The 17,623-nt window shown below is 37.5% G+C and overlaps 4 protein-coding genes across 7 annotated transcripts; 1 reads left to right on the forward strand and 3 right to left on the reverse strand.

Moving 5' to 3' along the window:
* Positions 1 to 2,112: 2,112 nt before the first annotated feature.
* LOC113711525 (probable serine/threonine-protein kinase PIX13) lies at positions 2,113 to 2,796 on the forward strand. The gene is made up of 3 exons (XM_072067190.1): positions 2,113 to 2,177; positions 2,236 to 2,285; positions 2,441 to 2,796. The coding sequence occupies exons 1-3, from the start codon at positions 2,113 to 2,115 to the stop codon at positions 2,794 to 2,796; spliced, it is 471 nt and encodes a 156-aa protein (XP_071923291.1).
* Positions 2,797 to 4,306: 1,510 nt separating this feature from the next.
* On the reverse strand, positions 4,307 to 9,764 carry LOC113711147 (serine/threonine-protein kinase ZRK1). 3 transcript variants are annotated; one of them, XM_072067851.1, is made up of 2 exons: positions 8,456 to 9,762; positions 4,307 to 4,325 (listed from the first exon to the last, which is right to left on the reverse strand). In XM_072067851.1, the coding sequence occupies exon 1, from the start codon at positions 9,566 to 9,568 to the stop codon at positions 8,540 to 8,542; it is 1,029 nt and encodes a 342-aa protein (XP_071923952.1). In that variant the 5' UTR covers positions 9,569 to 9,762; the 3' UTR covers positions 4,307 to 4,325; positions 8,456 to 8,539. The 3 variants fall into 3 exon arrangements, with proteins under 3 accessions (XP_071923952.1, XP_027090124.1, XP_071923953.1); XM_027234323.2 differs by lacking the exon at positions 4,307 to 4,325 and adding an exon at positions 4,373 to 4,758; XM_072067852.1 differs by lacking the exon at positions 4,307 to 4,325 and having other exon boundaries at positions 8,257 to 8,702; positions 8,771 to 9,764.
* Positions 9,765 to 11,714: 1,950 nt separating this feature from the next.
* On the reverse strand, positions 11,715 to 13,713 carry LOC113711933 (non-functional pseudokinase ZED1-like). Of its 2 annotated transcripts, XR_003453183.2 has the most exons (3): positions 13,521 to 13,713; positions 12,200 to 13,376; positions 11,715 to 11,907 (listed from the first exon to the last, which is right to left on the reverse strand). XR_003453183.2 is itself a non-coding variant. In XM_027235174.2 (2 exons), exon 2 carries the CDS (start codon positions 13,350 to 13,352, stop codon positions 12,291 to 12,293), a length of 1,062 nt encoding a protein of 353 aa, XP_027090975.2. In that variant the 5' UTR covers positions 13,353 to 13,376; positions 13,521 to 13,713; the 3' UTR covers positions 12,064 to 12,290. The 2 variants fall into 2 exon arrangements, 1 of the variants encoding a protein (XP_027090975.2); XM_027235174.2 differs by lacking the exon at positions 11,715 to 11,907 and having other exon boundaries at positions 12,064 to 13,376.
* Positions 13,714 to 15,387: 1,674 nt separating this feature from the next.
* On the reverse strand, positions 15,388 to 16,461 carry LOC113711526 (non-functional pseudokinase ZED1-like). Its single transcript, XM_027234685.1, has one exon. The coding sequence runs from the start codon at positions 16,459 to 16,461 to the stop codon at positions 15,388 to 15,390; it is 1,074 nt and encodes a 357-aa protein (XP_027090486.1).
* Between the last annotated feature and the right edge of the window lie 1,162 nt (positions 16,462 to 17,623).

The raw sequence follows: 17,623 nt of genomic DNA on the forward strand, positions 1-17,623 counted from the left end.
ATCACTACAGGTTATGTGAAGACTGGAGAACAATTAGGTGATATATTCACAAAAGCTCTTAACGGGGTCCGGATTGATTATCTATGTAACAAGCTGGGCATGATTAATATCTATGCTCCAGCTTGAGGGGGAGTGTTACGGATTATATGCAGGCTGATTTGTAGGGATTAGATAGCTGTCACAGATTGATATAGGCTGATTTGTAGGGATTAGATAGCTAACAAATGTAGGCTAGTTTGTAGCCTAAATTATAGGAATTAGAGGACTGATTTATTGTAATAGGATATCTTCCTATTATAAGATGTCTATACCTGTATATATACCCTTACGATTGATGAATAAAAATATGGGGAATTTATTCTCTTCCTCTGAAATTCACAAAAGTTAACAACGGTAGATGATGTGCTGGATATTCTTGTCTAAGTTAGTCTATTATCTTGAATGATCAGGTACATCTAATGAAAGTTATGCATCGTGTTCGTATGATGTTTATAGCTTTGGAAAGGTCCTGCTGGAGCTAGTCACAGGAAAGCTGGGTTTAAGTGCCACAGATGATTCCACCACCAATGGTTGGATAGCAAATTTGCTGTCTTATATTCTCCCTGACAATTCTGAACTCATTATAAACATCGTTGACTCATCTTTAGACATGGCTAGGCATGTCTTGGCCCACGTATGGGCAGTTTCTTTTATTGCTAAGGCATGTCTCAGTCCTGAATCTGCTAAACGACCCCAAATGCCTCAGATACTTTTGGCTTTAGAGCATATCAAATCATCAAGCTTCACCAGTAAACGTCCCAAGACTACGGGTGATCATGACTCACTTAGAGCAGCTATGGAGATTGCAGAGATACTCTGGGGATCTAAACTTGTAGGTTGGTTTATGAACGTCATTAGCATTTTGAGAATTTGAAATGTCGAATGCCAAAAGTAAAAGTATATCTTGCAGGAAGGACAGCTCATGCAACTGCTTATACAGAAAGTTTAGGAAGTGGCACTGCCTCAAGGAACCATAAATTCTCACAAGCTGGTGGCTTTGAGAAGACACATCCAAATGGAGGGATCTTCGCTCACCCCAGTTTAACTATTTTCTCTTATTCAGAACTTAGAACCGCAACCAGACATTTTGGATGTGACATAGCTGTGACAGAAGTTGAATTTGGGAGAGTATACCAAGCCTGGCTTCGAGACAAATCCTCGTCAAAGCATGGCAATGGATCGGTAGTTGCTGTTAGAAATATGTCTTCTGAATATATGCAGTTATTTAAGGTAATGGAAACCAATCTTGTAAGTAGCAACTAACTTTAGATCTCTAGCAAAACCAATCCTTTCAACTGGCATCTAATTTCCAACTGCCAAGTGTTGCTCCGTCCTGGTTCAAACATACTTTCCACCTCGTACAACACAAGAGCATATCCTCCTAAGATCTCTGGAAAGTTTTTGCCATCATCTCCATAATCCATATGAGAAATCTATCATTGGCAAACTCAGTGGTAGCTGAACTTTAATTTGCTTTTTCGTTATTCAAACTTTTCTGTGATGCTTTATGTTTTTCTTTCATATTTTCTGGGCAGTCTCGTGTACTGTCACTTGGAAGGCTTTCTCATCCTAACATAGTCGAGTTCCTTGGATATTGTGAGGACAAAGACCTACTTGTTGTCCATGAATTTATGCAAAGTGGCTGCCTAGACAACCATCTCTTTAGAGGTGAGATTTAGATTATATTGCACTATTAGTATCTCAAACAATCTAAGCATCATCTATTTTTAGAAAATTTTCAATTGAAATAATCTTGATACTTGGATGTCTCTAGCTGGCTCTGATGTTCAGCCACTTTCCTGGGACACAAGACTTAACATTTTAATTGGAGCAGCTCGAGGCCTAGCCTTCTTGCATGCAACACAAAAGCAAGGTTTTTATGAATATTTTGGTACCTCAGACATCCTGCTTGATGGTGTAAGTTGAGAAGCAAATATTTGATCAATACAAGTTTATTGCATGTGCAATCAAATAACATAAATCTATCAGAGTTTATCAAACGACTTGAAAAAATTTAACGTGCATGCCGAGTTTTATATGTCATCAATAAAACTGCTGAGATATCATTTAGCGATGCGATTAGCATCCATCTCAATTTTGTTTATCTTGATTTCAGGCTTTCAATGCAAAGATATCAGGTTTTGGCACAGCAAAGATTATTCTTCCGATTCATGAAGTACATCCAAATTTTTTTAGGAATGGAAGATATTCTGATGCTCCTCCTGAGAATGTCTTTCCATTTGCAGGTAACCCATCCAGATTGATCTCTTGAGGTTCTAGAATAAAGGTTTTGGATCTTGCGGTGCAACAGCGCTACCAAAGAAAATAAAGCTCGATTACTAGCTTAACAGGACTTGGAAAGATGAGATCATAATGCTAATAACTCTCCCTCATGTAACAGGGCTAATGAATGTGGAAACCGATGTATATGGTTTTTCTGTGGAAACCGATGTATATGGTTTTGGTGTGGTATTGGTTGCATTGCTAACAGGTTTATCTACAAATGGATGGCATCAACTTAGTTGGGGTGAAATCCATCCAATTCCATATTTTATGAATCTCGAAAGAAACAAATTGGTGAAAATTATGGATCCAAAGTTAGAGGGCAAATATCCTTTTAAAGCTGCACAAAAATTAGGTTCTCTTGCTTCCATGTGTCTTCAATATGAACCCCAATTCAGGCCATCAATGAAAGTTGTTGTCGAGGTACTTGAACGTGTTGCAGCTGCTAAGTGGAAAGACAAGAGCCCTGGATAAATCAGAAAGCTCATCAGCAGGTCCAGCAACTTTAGCAGTCTTAATAGTTCTAGCATTCTATCAATGCTTTGATGGAATCCAGCCAATAATAGCTACCTGTTGTTTTCTCTTCTAAAAATTAACGGATCCTTTCGTATGTTTGTCCTGGTTAGTTGACTGATGTCTACTACAGCTTTCTGTTTCTTTGGTAATCCAAGCCTCACTTGCCTGTGAAAGGTAATGGTGAATACAGCTTTACAGTCCTTTGATGGATGTCCTTTTAAGAATGAGCTTGAGCGACCAAGGTGAAGCCCCTTAACATTTGCTAGTCATTATTACTAAAAACAATATACATGCTCACACATCAAATCACTAGTACTTACAACTCCATTATCAATCGACTCTCAAATGTCGGATGTAATTATTTGTGCCTCAACTCTTAGCTTGAGAAAAGATGTACCATCTCAAAATTCAGTGATTCACTTTTAACAGCCTTCCAATTGAAGCTGAAGCTTTGCAACCCAAGAAAGTTGTGGCTGCCCTCAGAACTATGTACCTTCTGGTTTCTTTTACAAAGACCAAAATTAACTTTTAGCTCAAATCGTTTTGTCTTTCTAATTTCACCCATTACCTCAGGCCTATTCTTGTGATCACATGATAATGTTAAAGGATTCTGGAAGGCAAAAAGAACGTACTGGTAACGGAAGTAGATAAACGAAGATAAAAAACGTAAATGAAAAGAAAAATTAACAAAACAGAAAATGGAACTGAAGAAAAACTTAAAAAAAAAAAAGGAAAACTATATGAAAGAAAGCAAATTATAGAAAGGCCATCTGTGGATGTTAGCCTAGGCTAAAAAGCAACAAAATCATACAGTATTGAATTTCTGTTTCTACACCGTCAATGATATTTTTTAATTTTTTGAATATTTTGTGCTTTGGAACTGCAAAGGAGGTAGCAAAGAGGGAATGCAGGTAATGAGTTGGCGCCATCAAGTAGGTTCCTGGCAAATTGGAATATCCAAGTGCAGAATAACCATAAGACGGAATTGCTTCTGAACTCGAATACGTGCTTGTATGGAAAACTGAAGTATTTTGCGTGACAATGGCAAGTGGCTTGATCCTATCAATTAATTATTTTAACACTTATCATCATTATCATCTCCATATCAATCACTCAATCATGGCTAGATGAAAGTTTCTCGCTGCTATGGAGAATCTCCCCAGGATGCCTGGAAGTATCCGAGTGCATTCACACCATTGTTCATTGCCAGACATTCTGAGTCTTTGTTTGTTTTTCTGTTTGTCTGTCTGTTATTATTATTATTTTTTTTTAGCATGATCAGTAAGGTTAATTGTGCAGTTATCGCTTATTGGCAATTCCACATTTATTTTGAATAGACTAAAAGCAAATTTCACCTCTTTTATTGTTTGAAAACCTGAATGAAGGTTGTAGAAGACTAGCACTAGCTCAAAAGGTCTTGGTTCCAGGATTACAACAATTTCTGTGATGAAGCTTTTGAGAGACGGTGTAATTTTCCCTTCCAGTTCCTGCGTCAAAAATGTAAAGCGAATTGAATCAATCATTCTGTAGGTGGTTCCGGATCAAACAATTTCCTAGTCCACGAGAGTTGTAATTATCATGGTCAAGGATCATAATTGTGAGAATATGCTGTGAAGAAGCCTAAGCACTTGGTTACAAGTTCATCAGAATGGCGTAACTCCTTGCTCAACAAGTTCATGCCTAGTTTCTCAAACCTAATTCCAGATTGCTTCCTATTAAAGCTGTCAGAGATTAGCACATTTTTCATATTTGCAGATATATTTTGCAGCATCCCATTTGCCTTCTACTTTAGCATGGACAAATTCATGGTACTATTTATAGGGTAAACTACGACACTGTCCACCCCTTACGCGCCAGCCATTCCCTCCTCGATCGCCACCTCTACCACTCCCGCTTGTCTCACCTGGTTTTAGCTGGAACCTGTGCAGAAATTCATTGTCCATGCTCAAAGGTTAAACTTGCCATTAAGAAAAAATGGAAAATTTGTATTAAAAAAAAATAATCAACAGATTTCAATCAATTGGTTTATGGTAATATAAGGGCAGAAACAATACGTTGTTACTTTTCAATTCCGTGGGATGAGACTCAGGTAGATTCATAAGCATCCAAATTTTGACAAGAATAAGGTATCACTATAAGAACAAACATTTTTCCAATTTAGTTATAAGGCTAATCTTTTTTGCCATGTTCCATGACAATCAATAGAGCGAATATATCTTCCTCTGTCCTTTTGTTTTCGATACCTCCGGCAATTTTTTGCCCCCCCCGATACTTCAGTGTTGAAATTCTTATTCAAAAAAGTTGAAATAGTCATCGATGTACTGGAAATTCTTCTCAAAATTAGTCTTATTTTGTTGAGCCACCAGGTACATCAGGGGCAACTTATGCATCATGTGCCCTTGATGTTTATAGCCTTGGAAACGTACTGCTTGAGCTAGTTACTGGAAACCTGGTTTAAGTGCCAGAGATGATTTTGCCATCAATGATTGGTTGGAAAATCTGATGGCTTATATTCTCCCTGATGATGAGGAACTCATTGTAATCATCATGGAATCACCTTTAGTCACAAGTAACTATTTTTTGAACCAAGCATGGGCAGTTGCTCTTACTGCCAAGGCATGTCTCAGTCCCGAATCTGCTAAACGACCCCAAATGGCGCGGATACTTTTAGCTTTAGGGCATATTAAATCAGTAAGGTTCAGTATTACCAGCTTCAAGGCTACTGATAAGCATGGCTCTGTTAGGGCGGCTTTGGAGATTGTAGAAATTCTCTGGGGATCTAACATCATTGGTTGGTTTATGAACATCTTTATCTTTCTGCGGATTTGAAACGACTAATGGTAAACAGATTAGCGTATCATGCAGGAAAGATACCAAATGCAACTGCATGTACAACAGCTTTAGGCAGTGGCTCTGCCTTAAGGAACCATGGAATCTCAGAAGCTGGTGGTATTGAGGAGACTTATCCATCCCTCAGCCCACTTTAACTATTTTCTATCATGCAGAACTTATGGATGCAATCACTAGACATTTTTGTACGAATGCAACCAGATATTTTGGAAGTGTACTGGTGAGAGAAGTTGAATGCAGGAGAATATACCAAGCTTGGCTTCAAGAAAAGTCCACATTGAAGAGTGGCCAGAAATATGCAACCATATAAGGTAATGGAAAGAACTTGTAATTTGTAACTAACTTCTCTCTAACAAACTTTATTCATTTCAAGTGGTATCTAATTTCCTTTTACCTTACAAGAATTGGTCCTACCCATTTCAAAGCTGGTCCTTTTTGCTTTATAAAACACTGGAAGATACCTTTCTAAGCTTTCTGGAATCTTTTGTTGTCATCTACATTAAAGTTATTTATAGTTCGAAAACTCTTTGATAATTAAAGGTAAATAGTGGAGACTGGAGACCCTTGTTGTTCTTTGCTGTTATATATTTTGAACTTTTGTAAGTTGTTTCAAGTGTTAAATTCACATTCTCTTGAGTATGCTGTCTCATATATGCTGGCTTGGAAGACTCTGTCACCCCAACCTGATCAAGCTCCATGGATATTATTTGGAGGACGATGAATATATGCAAAGGGGCAGGCTAGAGAACCATCTCTTTAGAAGTGACGTTTTAATTATTTTGCTCTGATAGCATCTCGGACAATCTGAGCATCATGTACTTGTGGTAATCTTCAATTTCAATAATGTAGATACATTGATGTCTTTAGATGGCTCTGATTTTCCACCACTTTCCTGGGACACAAGGCTCAAGATTTTAGTTGGAGTAGCTCAAGGCCTAGCATTCCTGCATGCAACTGAGTGAGAGGCAAGGTTTTTATGAATATTTCGGCACATCAGATATCTTGCTTGATCACCTAAGTTGAGATGCAACATTTGACCAATACAAGTTCATTGCATGTGCAACCTCATATTACTACCTATGTACTGCAGTTTATCAGACTGCATTAACAGTTTAAGATGCTTGCTGCTTTTGTGTTTTTGATCAATAAAATTGATGACAAGATCGTTTGCCAAATGAAATCCTCATTCCTTTTAGATTTTGGTTAAGTATGTTATTTCAGGCTTACAAATGGGAAGATATCAGGTTTTGGCACAGCAGAGTTACGTTGTCTAAGTGATTGCTATGAAGTACATCCTAATTTTCTTACGAGGGAAAGACATTTGGATGTTCCTCTTGAGATTGTCCCATATCATATCCCAAGAAGTAACAAGCCAGATTGATCTCTTGAGATTCTATCTATGTATGAGGTTGTGGATCTGTAGTACAGCAGGGCTACCGACCGAAACATAGCTCGGGAGCTTGCTTACAAGGATCCAGAAAAAGTCGACTAACTGAAAGATAAGGTCATAATGCCAATAACTGTCTCGTGTAACAGGACTTATGAATGTGAAGAGCGATGTGTATGGTTTTGGTGTGGTATTGGTTGCTGTACGCTAACAGATTTTATTCCCTAAGGGTAAACATCGGCTTAGTTGGGGTGAAATCCATCCAGTTGATTTCTTCATGCCTCGTAAGGATTTCAAGAGTCAGTTGGAGAAAATCATGGATCCACAGTTAGAAAGCAAATATTCTTCAAAAGTTGCTCAAGAAATAGGTTCTCTTGCTTCCTTTTGTCTTCACCATAATCCTAAATTCAGGCCAAATATGGAACTAGTTGTGAAGGACTAGAAAGTATTACATCTGCTTAGCAGCAGATAAAAGAGCTCTAGATAAATCAGAAAGCTCATCACCATGGCCCGCTAGCACTGCAGTCTTAGTTCTTCACTTGTACAAAGCATTGACGGTTATCTGTCCAATTATAGCTACAACTCTTGAGAAAGGGTAATCCGTTCAATAATAGCTATAACTCTTGCTTTCTCCAATAACATTTAGCAGATCCTTTCACATGTTTGACCTAATTAATTGACTTATAATTTCTACTGCTTCCTGTTTCAAGCCTCATTTGCATGTTTTTCGTGGAAGATACGATGATAGCTGTAATGTAGATAGATCATAATGGCTAGAGTTCTAAGACAACAAAGAAAGGGTGGTCACAGCCACACTGCACAGACACCATCCGCGTATCATTGGTCCAAGGATCCCGAATGGCATTTCCTTATCATCATCTTCCTGCTTTAGTTTCAGCTGCTTATTTCACCTAGTGACATCTTCCAACTTCTTGAGCTTACTGGTAGGGTATTCACATCAATTTACAGTATCAAATTCTCCAAGCCACAGATTACTTTTCTGATTCAAAATTATAATGTAGGCCGCTCTTGGGATCTACTTACAGTGTTTTAGAAGATGGAATCGAGTAGCCGTTAGAAAATTGATTCATCCTTGGTCAAGAAACAATCATATCATTTAAGAATTGGAAATTCTCTGGATAGTTCTTATCCTAGATTGGTTCCTCTTCTTCGCCATTAACTTGAGAATAGGAATGAGATTATTGTTTAAATCTGGTTAACAAACATATTGGTTCTGGTGTTCGATAAAGATACAGTAGATACAGATATGTTACTCTGCTTACTAAAAGCTTGGAAGTTCTACCGAATTTACTGAACTTATGACAACATTATTCATTGATCAACCCTAGTTCCTTTAAAAGGTTAACAAGCTTACCGTACCTGTCTCTTACACGCAATGATGTAGCTTCCAATTCAGCTAGTTCATGCCCTAGTTCTGAACCTCCATCCTGCAGTGCTTTCTACTTAATGCTGACCATGGTTAGCACAGTTCTCTATCTTGCAGAGCTCTTTAGCAACTTGAATCATATCAGGCCTATTGGGTGCCTTCGTCTGAGTACACATCATTGCAAGGTCCAAGAAAGCTTGAAATTGCTTGTCTTGCATTACATTTCCTTCCGTCCAAATTCTAGGATCCAGAATGTTGTTAGATTGATTCTTATCAATATAATACTTGACATAATCCACGATATCTACCTTTTCACCTCCATGATTCTTGCACATGGCTTCTTTTCCAGTTAAAAGCACCAGTAGGAGCACACCCATGCTGTACACATCAGTTTTCTCAGTAACAATGCCTGATTCCAAGTGTTCAGGATCTACAAAACCCCATGTTCCCATTACAACGTCTTCTACCTGTGATTTTCCTGGAGGAAGCTTTACGGAGAGGGAGAAATCAAATAGTTTAGGAGTACCATCCTTGTCTAAGATGACTGTAGACGGCTTTAAGTTCCTATAGACTATAGGTGTAGCAAATGCATTGTGCAGATAAGTAATTGCATTGGCAATGCCCTTTGCTATCTGCATTCTGCTTTTCCAAGATAACAGTTTCTCATCGTCTGGGTAATAGAGGAGATCAGCAAGCAGCTGAGTTGCAGAGCATTCATACACCAAAGCAGGAAATTTCAATTCCAGGCAGCAGCCTCTAAGCTTCAGGATATTCTTGACGTGGCTCATCTGCGAAGAAACCGTTATATCACGAATAGGTCCACGGAAAACATGAGGGCTGATGGCTTCATATTCGCAGAATCTCTTGACAAAGATTTGTTTTTCTCCAAGAGAACCTCGAAACATGCATCCACTGTCTCCCAGGAAGACTTTTTCTGTGAAGTCCTTCGTTGCTCCAAGGAGTTCTTTCAGCGAAAAGGTTCGAATTGGATTTTCATATCTTCCACCAAAAGAAGCCATTAACTCCTCTAGCAGGGCACCTCCATTCTCCAAGAAGAAGGGTGAGGTTTCATCTTCCTTCTGTCGTTTTCTGAAGAGAGGTATCATTTTTTGGCTTTGGTCCTCAAGAAAATTGCTCAGATATCATAAAACCAGTAATTCATTCTAAGGTATGGGAAGTATCTCTAGTTGCCTATATATCAAACTTAATTCTGATTTAAATAATTGATCAGCTTAGACTATGCATAGAACTTCAGAGAAGATCCGAGCAGATTTGGTGGTTTTACTTTGACATTTTGGCACGCATTTGTCTTGTTTTGGCCCCATTTCCTTACTGTCAGGTCCACTTCAATGAGTTCTTGTCTCGTACGCTACGGCAAAACATCAAACTCGGTTGCTTTTTCGTCATTAAAATCTTATCCGGTGATCAAGAGTTCAATAAATGGGATGTTGCATGAGACATACCATCCAATATTTTTTGTTGACTAGGGAACATTTTTTGTTGACAAGGGAACGCAGCCGCTATTCGAGAGTGCACACTACAATAGCTAGCAACCTCTTCTAGGACAGGGTTTGCCTAATACGTCTTATCCCTCTATGTGAAAATATAGTCAAGTTATATCATTATTCTCAATAGAAAAAATTGATGACTATGATATATCTCTGAAGCTGCATCCCGTTTTTGATGACTATGATATGTCTCTAAAGTTTTTGAGGATATTTAGGTAAAATTCGGCCAAAAGAGTGAAAAAAAAATATAAAGGATTCCTCATAGGATCAAATTTGATACCCCTACCATTAAATAAATAATAATATATTATGACGCCAAATTCAACAGCCATTTTTTTAGGGTTTTTTTTTTGAAGGAAGTGTATTTGTTTATTATAAGAAGAGAATTTGGAGTACAAATAGATTTAGGTTGAAATTAGATTAAAGTTGTTGTTTACATGGAAATGAAATCTTTAAACAACGGGAAGAACAAAAATTCCAAGAAACGTTAAATCTGGAAACGGCCTTCAGTAACTATAACTGAAGAAGTGCCAATAGTGCATTATCCCCTGTATACGAAAGAGAAACCATATCCTTGGCGTAGATAGAAACGGCAACTCATGAATATATAAGTCATTTTAGTATTGTAGTCATGAATATATTAAATGTAATTTTAATTTGGTAGTTAAGTGACTTGGACTTTTGAGGATTTGGGGCCGTAACAGTTGGAGGAAGCAACGGTTCCAGAAGGTTGATGATCAAGATTTGGCCAAAAAAATGTAAAGTCCAAATTTCATCTTGTACATCATTTTTCACATCATGTGTAGGGTTCACAAAATTTTGGTCTATAATTACGCATCACGCAAAGTGAGTTACATCATGTGTAAATTGAGTTATATCTTGCGTAAAATACACAAAATCGATCCGAACGGTTTCTATGCTGACTATTCCTGCCCCAAATTCAACTTTTGATATCATAGGTAATTCTAAGTGTCCTTTTTTAATTCTAACTCTTTCCTTTGAAATAGAGTTGTTGAGTGGTGGCTTCGCATGCAATCAGACGTTCTTAGAGGTATTTTTAAAAAATTTTAGTGTAACTATGCATGTGAAAATTTTTTATGTAAATAGATGTTTTTGGGGATGCTCTTGAGAGTGCTTTTAAGTATGCATTTTGGGATATTTTTAGAATTTAAAAATTTTTTGAAAAACATTTTGAAAATTAAAAACACCAACCACCGCCATCAGTGATCGCGACCACCTCCCTTCTCTTTTCTCCTTCCTCCTCCTCCCTCTTTCTTTCCGTCCGCCTCCTTCCTCCCCCAGCAGCGCACTTATATTCTCAAAGAATAAGAGTGAGATTTAATCTTTTTTCTGTCATTGTCTAAAGCACGGTAGCATTTTTTGGTTTTTGGTCCTTCAGGAAATTGCTTGGAGATCATAAAAGTAGTAGTTCAGCTAAAGGTATGAACAGAATCTCTAGGAGTGTTCTGATTGAGTTATAGAGAAGGTGAGACTATGAAAAGGACTTCTGAAACAATCCAAGCAGATTTGGTGGTTGGCTTTTAGCATCATTTGTCAAATTAAGTATTAGGTCCAATTCAATGAATGCCTGACCTCGAACGCCACAGTGACACATCAAAGTTATTGGTTTTTCATCATCAAAGTGTGGGACCTGGGAATAAAGAGTTCAAAAAACATCTGACAGTTGTTTGAGAAATACCATCTACATTCAATGAAGGAAAGATCAGTATACTAACTCAAAAAGCTCTTGGTAATATCCTTATAATATATATATATTTTTTGTAATTAATAGAGATAATGGACCTCCAAAAATATTAGCTGGGATTGAGTTCCTCTACAAAAAATGAGATAAGGAGGCGTAATATATAGAAACAACAATCTTCCTGCAGCATCACTCAGTCTGTTTTGGATTATCCAATGCAATATTCCTTCACTTCCTGAAAGATGGCTAAAAATCTGAACTCAACATTTGTTTGGTTGAGCTTGTTGGAAATCTAAAGAGTACAGATAAATATTTATGTTGCAGAACATATTTAGTTTCTAGTCAATTTTCAGTTACTCCAGATTGCTTTTAATGCCAATTATGAAGCCTATTTGATGTTATCTATGCAATAATTTTCTCAGAGATGAAGTTTGATTACACTGTTATAATGAAGCATGTCTCAGGAAGTCATGGAAAATTGAGAGAGATTTCTGTGTAACTGAAGTTCAGATTATTATTGACTTTACCTACAGACGTACTACTGTATCTTGAAGCTGTACTGTAAGAACATGGATCGGGCCTTTGAGCTCATTCAATGATCAGGTGGTGGTGGTAGAGCTAGCAACGAACAGCCTTCTCAATATGGAGGAGCTCTTTTGCAACATCAAGCATATCCGGTCTATCAGCTCTTTCATATTCTGTGCATCTTAAAGCCAGATCCAGGAACGCCAGCAAATTCTGCCTGAGCCCGTCACTGTTTTCTCCTTCAAAAATCTGTGGATCCAAAATTTGGTTAATTTGAGCATTGTCAAGGCAGTCTTTGATGTAATCTCTGACATGAATCCGTTCTACTGTTCCTTCTTGATACTTCACCATTGCTGTTTCTCCAGTGAAAAGCACAAGCATGAACATTCCAAAGCCAAAAACATCTGTCTTCTGAGTAATAAAGCCTGTAATCGTGTATTGAGGCTCTAAGTATCCAAATGTCCCTTTAACACGATCTTCCACCTGCAGTTCTCCAGGAGGAAGAGATATTGAAAATGTGAAGTCAAAAAGTTTAGCAACACCACATTGGTCTATTATCACTTTATTTGGCGTCAAATCTCTATAAATAATCGGTGTAGGAAACGCAGAATGAAGATAACCAATAACATTGGCGATGTCCTTGGCAATCTTTATTCTACTTCCCCAAGACAGTCGTTTAGCATCATTTTTGTGGCTGAGATACTTGGCAAGAAGTTCAGTTCCAGCACATTCATACACTATAGCTGGACACTTGAATTCAAAACTGCATCCAATGAGCTTGAAGACATTCTTGAGGTGGCTCATCTGTGAAGTAATCACTAAGTCGCGGGTAGCTCCACGAAGAACGCATTTATCAGAGTCGCCTATATTGCTGTAAAGTTTAACTAATATTGGACGGCCTTCTAAGTTACCTCTGAACATGTAACCATTATCAGTCATGTGAGGAACTTGCTCTGAGAAATTGTTCGATGCCCTGATGAGTTGTTTTGCAGTGAAGCTTTTAATTGGAAGCTTGTATCGTCCTCCAAAAGATTCAATTAGCTCTTCCAAGACTAGACTTCCATTCTTCAAGAAGTTGGAAGATCTCTCTTCTTCTTCTTCCTCCTCCTCGTTTCTTGCTTTAAGAAATGGTAAAGCTTTTCTGATACAATCCATGTAAGGATGTTTTTGAATATGGTTCTGAAATCACATTAGAGCAAAAGGAATTCGATTATCTTAGAACACATACAGAACAAAACATTATTATCAAAATGAAGCATCTGATATCAGAATTTTAGGAGTTAAGGTTTACAGCTTACAAAAGATAGATGAAAATTTAATTACCTGTAACTTCTGTAAAAAGATTGTGAAGGGAACCAGTTGCAACCAGAACGCTAAACAGAGAAACGTTGGACTTCTGATGATAGCTAAGAAAAGTCAGAAACAATTTGAGGTCTTTCGAGATGGAGATCAGCTTTCCTGCAGCAGAATATCCAATCGACTTTGACATTCAATGCATGTACCAAGAAAGATCTAAGCACGCGCTGTCAATGAAACTCCATGTGAATTTACTATTATGTCCTCAATATTTTTGCCTAATCTGCTAATTTACCCTTTATCAACTCTATTTCAGGGAAAAATTAATTAAAAAAAAAAAGAAGAAAGGTGTGCCTCGTGACCATTGTATAGATGTTTTTTTTTTTTTTTCCCTCCATACTTTTTATGTTTGATGAAGATCTTGTACTTACAGTAATAAAACTAGTGGTTAGTAACTAATCAGATTATTACATACATCACCAAAATAAGCAATTGACTCCTCTGCCTGTCTATAACGGAGCTACCAAAACAAGATAACTTGCCCTTGAAAAGAGATTTAAAGTCCGTTTTAAATTTTTAATCGAGAATTTAAATCTCCACCGTATAGTTAAAAAATTTCAAAGAGTATATTTGTGCACTCCTTTGGTCCTTTCCTCTAATCCCTTATTCGACTTAATTGGGTTGCCCCTCCCCTTAGTCAAGAAGAGTGAGATTTTTTCTTTCTTCTGCCTTTATTCAACACAGAGCAACATCTTTTTCCTTTTTGGGCTCCACAAAGAAATTGCTGAGAGTTTGTATTGAATGAGAAAGGTCGGAGAATTGGCTAGGCAAGTACGAATGCATTCAACAGCTACCCAATGCAATGACCATATGAAGTTTGGTTTAGACCTAAACTGTAAAGGCCATATTAAGATACTTCCCAGCAGATGCTTGGTGCTTTCCACGATTTTCAATATACGTGTGTCTGGAACAGAACTAGTCCCGCTGCAGAAAAATGTGTTTGCACCTCCTTATTAATTAGTTGGTACTTGTGACTATTGTAGTTCTTGATGTTTTTCAGACACTTAAATAGTTGAATTGAAGATCTCATCTACATTTAGAAAAGTAGAGCTTAACATATGTTGCTTAGATAAAAGAAATACTCTTACCTATCCGATCCATGGTTCGCCATTGCGGGTCGCGTTCCTATCGCGGTTTCGGTTGTTCCGCATCTGTCACGGCATATCAGTTGAATATCAGGTGATACGCACATTATAGCACATGAAAGTTTCCAAAAATTTTGAAAAAATTACTAAAATTAGAAAATACCAAAAAGGCACAATTAAAAAATTATCCGAGTGGACTCGGATATATCGGCCAAAAGTTACGACTCAGCCGATATTGCGAACCATGATCTGATCTGATGAATGTAACGGTAATCTTTGTAATGTTGGCTTTTTACCCTGTTCAAGGGCCTTGTTTTCTGTACTTCCTTCTCTTCTTTGATCATGACCTTCTTTTTTCCTGAATTAAAAAGCAATGTCTATTTAAGTAAACCATAATTGGAATTTGAACATGCTCTCCAACGCTATTCTTGTTATGACTGGATCTGTAGTTTTGAATTCCCCAATATACAAGACGTGATATTTATCAAGTAATAAGCTTCTCAATAGCCAGTGCCAATAGTCAGGTGCGACTCAACCTTGTAGCAGACTAGCAGCTAGTTTACATTTGTGATTCTCGAAACATATGCTAGAGATGTTATAGTTGTTCACACATATCAAATCTAGGACCAAAAGAAAAGAGATTTCATGAAATACACAATTTGAAATCTTATCCCTCTTTATGTGTGTAAAAAGAACCATGAAGCTCTTCTACCCAGTCAAGAAAACTTCAATTGTGAACAGGTTATAGACTAACAACGGTAAACAGACTTCTCCATCTGCCGAAGCTCTTTTGCTGCATCAATCATATCCGGCCTACTGGTTTGCTCATGTTCTGTGCATCTAAAAGCGAGATCCAAGAAAGCTAGCAACTGCTGCTCCAGCTCATGCACACAATTATCTCCTACCTCTTCCATTATCTTAGGATCCACAATTTGGTTGAGCTGATCATTGTCAAGGTACCCTTTGACATACTTTCGGATATGAATCAGTCTTTTGATTCCTGTATGATACATGACAGTATCCGTTTCTCCAGTTAAGAGCATGAGCATAAGAACGCCTAAGCTGTATACATCAGTTTTCTGTGTGACAAAGTATGATTTAAAGCATTGAGGATCTGTGTATACATCTGCCCACCTAAGCTGATTCTCCACCTTTAGTTCTCCAGGGGGAAGTGATATAGATAAGCCAAAGTCGAACAATTTTGCTTCACCAAATTGGTCTATTATCACTTTGTCTATGGTTAAATTGCCAAAAATGACAGGTGTAGAAAATGCAGTATGAAGATAAACCAAGACATTGGCAACATCACTCGCGATCTTTATTCTACTTCTCCAAGACAGTATTTCTTTACCATCATCAGCAGGCATGTTAAGGCAGTCAACAAGAAATTCAGTTCCAGTAGCATAACAATACACCATGGCTGGATGCTCGAATTCCAGGCAGCAACCAATAAGTTGTAAGACATTCTTGAGGTGCCTCATTTGTGAACTCATCACTATGTCGCGGATGATTCTGTTTGAAGCATTTTCATTCCACCTTGAATCTTTTCCCAGACCATTGTAAAATTGAACTAAAACCAGGCGTTTTCCCATGTTTCCTGTGAACATATCACCGATCTTAGTTTGACGGACTTGTTCTGAAAAGTTCCTGGTTGCCCTGATGATTTCTTCAGCTGTGAAGCTTCGGACAGGAAGTTCATAACGTGCACCAAAAGAAGCAATGAGATCCTCCAATACTAAACCTCCATTCTTGGAGAAGCAAAACAATCTTTTTTCTTTCTCCTTTCTCAGTTTTGGCCTAAGGACAGCAAAAACACGCTTCATTTTATCCTTCATTATTTTGGCAATGTAACCTGATTCAGACCTCAAACTGGGAACTGGATTATCTTATCTCAGAACAAAACTATGAAAGGAATGAAGCAGATGCTGTCAACTATAGATGAATGAGCTTAATTTCTAGTTACCTTAAAACTTGTGTGCAATGCTCATTGCCTTGAACTGGAGAAATCTTGCAATGGAGACAAAAGTATGATACTTGCATTATAGAGAAAAAATTGTATCTTTGTTACAGAATGGACCATACTATAGATTGGAAATAGAAATGAAAATATCCAAGTATGATACAGTGAAGTCCATGATCTAAAATCATTAGTCAAACAGCATCTAGCAGTCTCAAATATTGACTTTGGCTCATGAAGGCAAGTTCCAAGAAACATCCAGGTGCACCAAGAGAAGCAATGGGATCCTCTAATATTGAAATTCCATTCTTGTAGAAGAAAAATCTTCTTCTTTCTTCCTCCGTTCTTAGTTTGGGTCTAAGGAAAGCAAAGATGCATATCATTTTATTCAACTTCATATTTGCAACCTAACATGATTCACAGTTCAAATTGGGAACTGGATTATCACAGGAAGAACAATTAACAGGACTGAAGCAGACACTATCGACTATCAAGATTTAAGGGTCAAAATCTCCAAGGGATCAATGAGGTTTCTTGTTACCTTACTTCCTTGTAACTACAACTGATTATCTTGATCTGGTGAAGTCTGCATTGGACACAAAAGTACGATACTTCTGACGTAGATAAACAAAAATGATTTCTCTTTCAGTAAACAAACCATTCTAGGTTGGACTTTGGACAATGAAAACGTCGAAGTATGATCCAACTGAACATCCCATTAGTAAAAAACAACACACATATATTTGGATGATTTATTTGAACGTCCCATTAGTCAAAAACAACACACTCAAATCGGATATATTTGGATTGACTTTTGGCACATTAAAGCATGTTCCAAGAAATATCCAAGCAGTTATCCCTGACTTCAATTCAAGCTATTAAAACATCTTGAAAATGGCCACATTTATATGCCTTGCCTATTTTGAGTCAAATATACTTGTTTCAAATTGGAATTCTCATTTAATTAACTATTTATATGTACTAATTTCTCTAGAAATGAAAACTTTCAGTCAGATTCCAAAATCAGT

The sequence above is a fragment of the Coffea arabica genome, chromosome 10e, assembly GCF_036785885.1.
Source record: "Coffea arabica cultivar ET-39 chromosome 10e, Coffea Arabica ET-39 HiFi, whole genome shotgun sequence".
Classification (NCBI taxonomy): domain Eukaryota; kingdom Viridiplantae; phylum Streptophyta; class Magnoliopsida; order Gentianales; family Rubiaceae; genus Coffea; species Coffea arabica.

Coding starts and splice junctions, on each gene's coding strand:
- LOC113711147 (XM_072067851.1), bottom strand. CDS start 9,568: ATGATACCTCTCTTCAGAAAACGACAGAAGGAAGATGAAACCTCACCC.
- LOC113711525 (XM_072067190.1), top strand. CDS start 2,113: ATGCGATTAGCATCCATCTCAATTTTGTTTATCTTGATTTCAGGCTTT. Junction 2,178..2,235: donor TTTCAATGCAAAGATATCAG/GTTTTGGCACAG, acceptor AAATTTTTTTAG/GAATGGAAGATATTCTGATG. Junction 2,286..2,440: donor GAATGTCTTTCCATTTGCAG/GTAACCCATCCA, acceptor CTCATGTAACAG/GGCTAATGAATGTGGAAACC.
- LOC113711933 (XM_027235174.2), bottom strand. CDS start 13,352: ATGGATTGTATCAGAAAAGCTTTACCATTTCTTAAAGCAAGAAACGAG.
- LOC113711526 (XM_027234685.1), bottom strand. CDS start 16,461: ATGAAGCGTGTTTTTGCTGTCCTTAGGCCAAAACTGAGAAAGGAGAAA.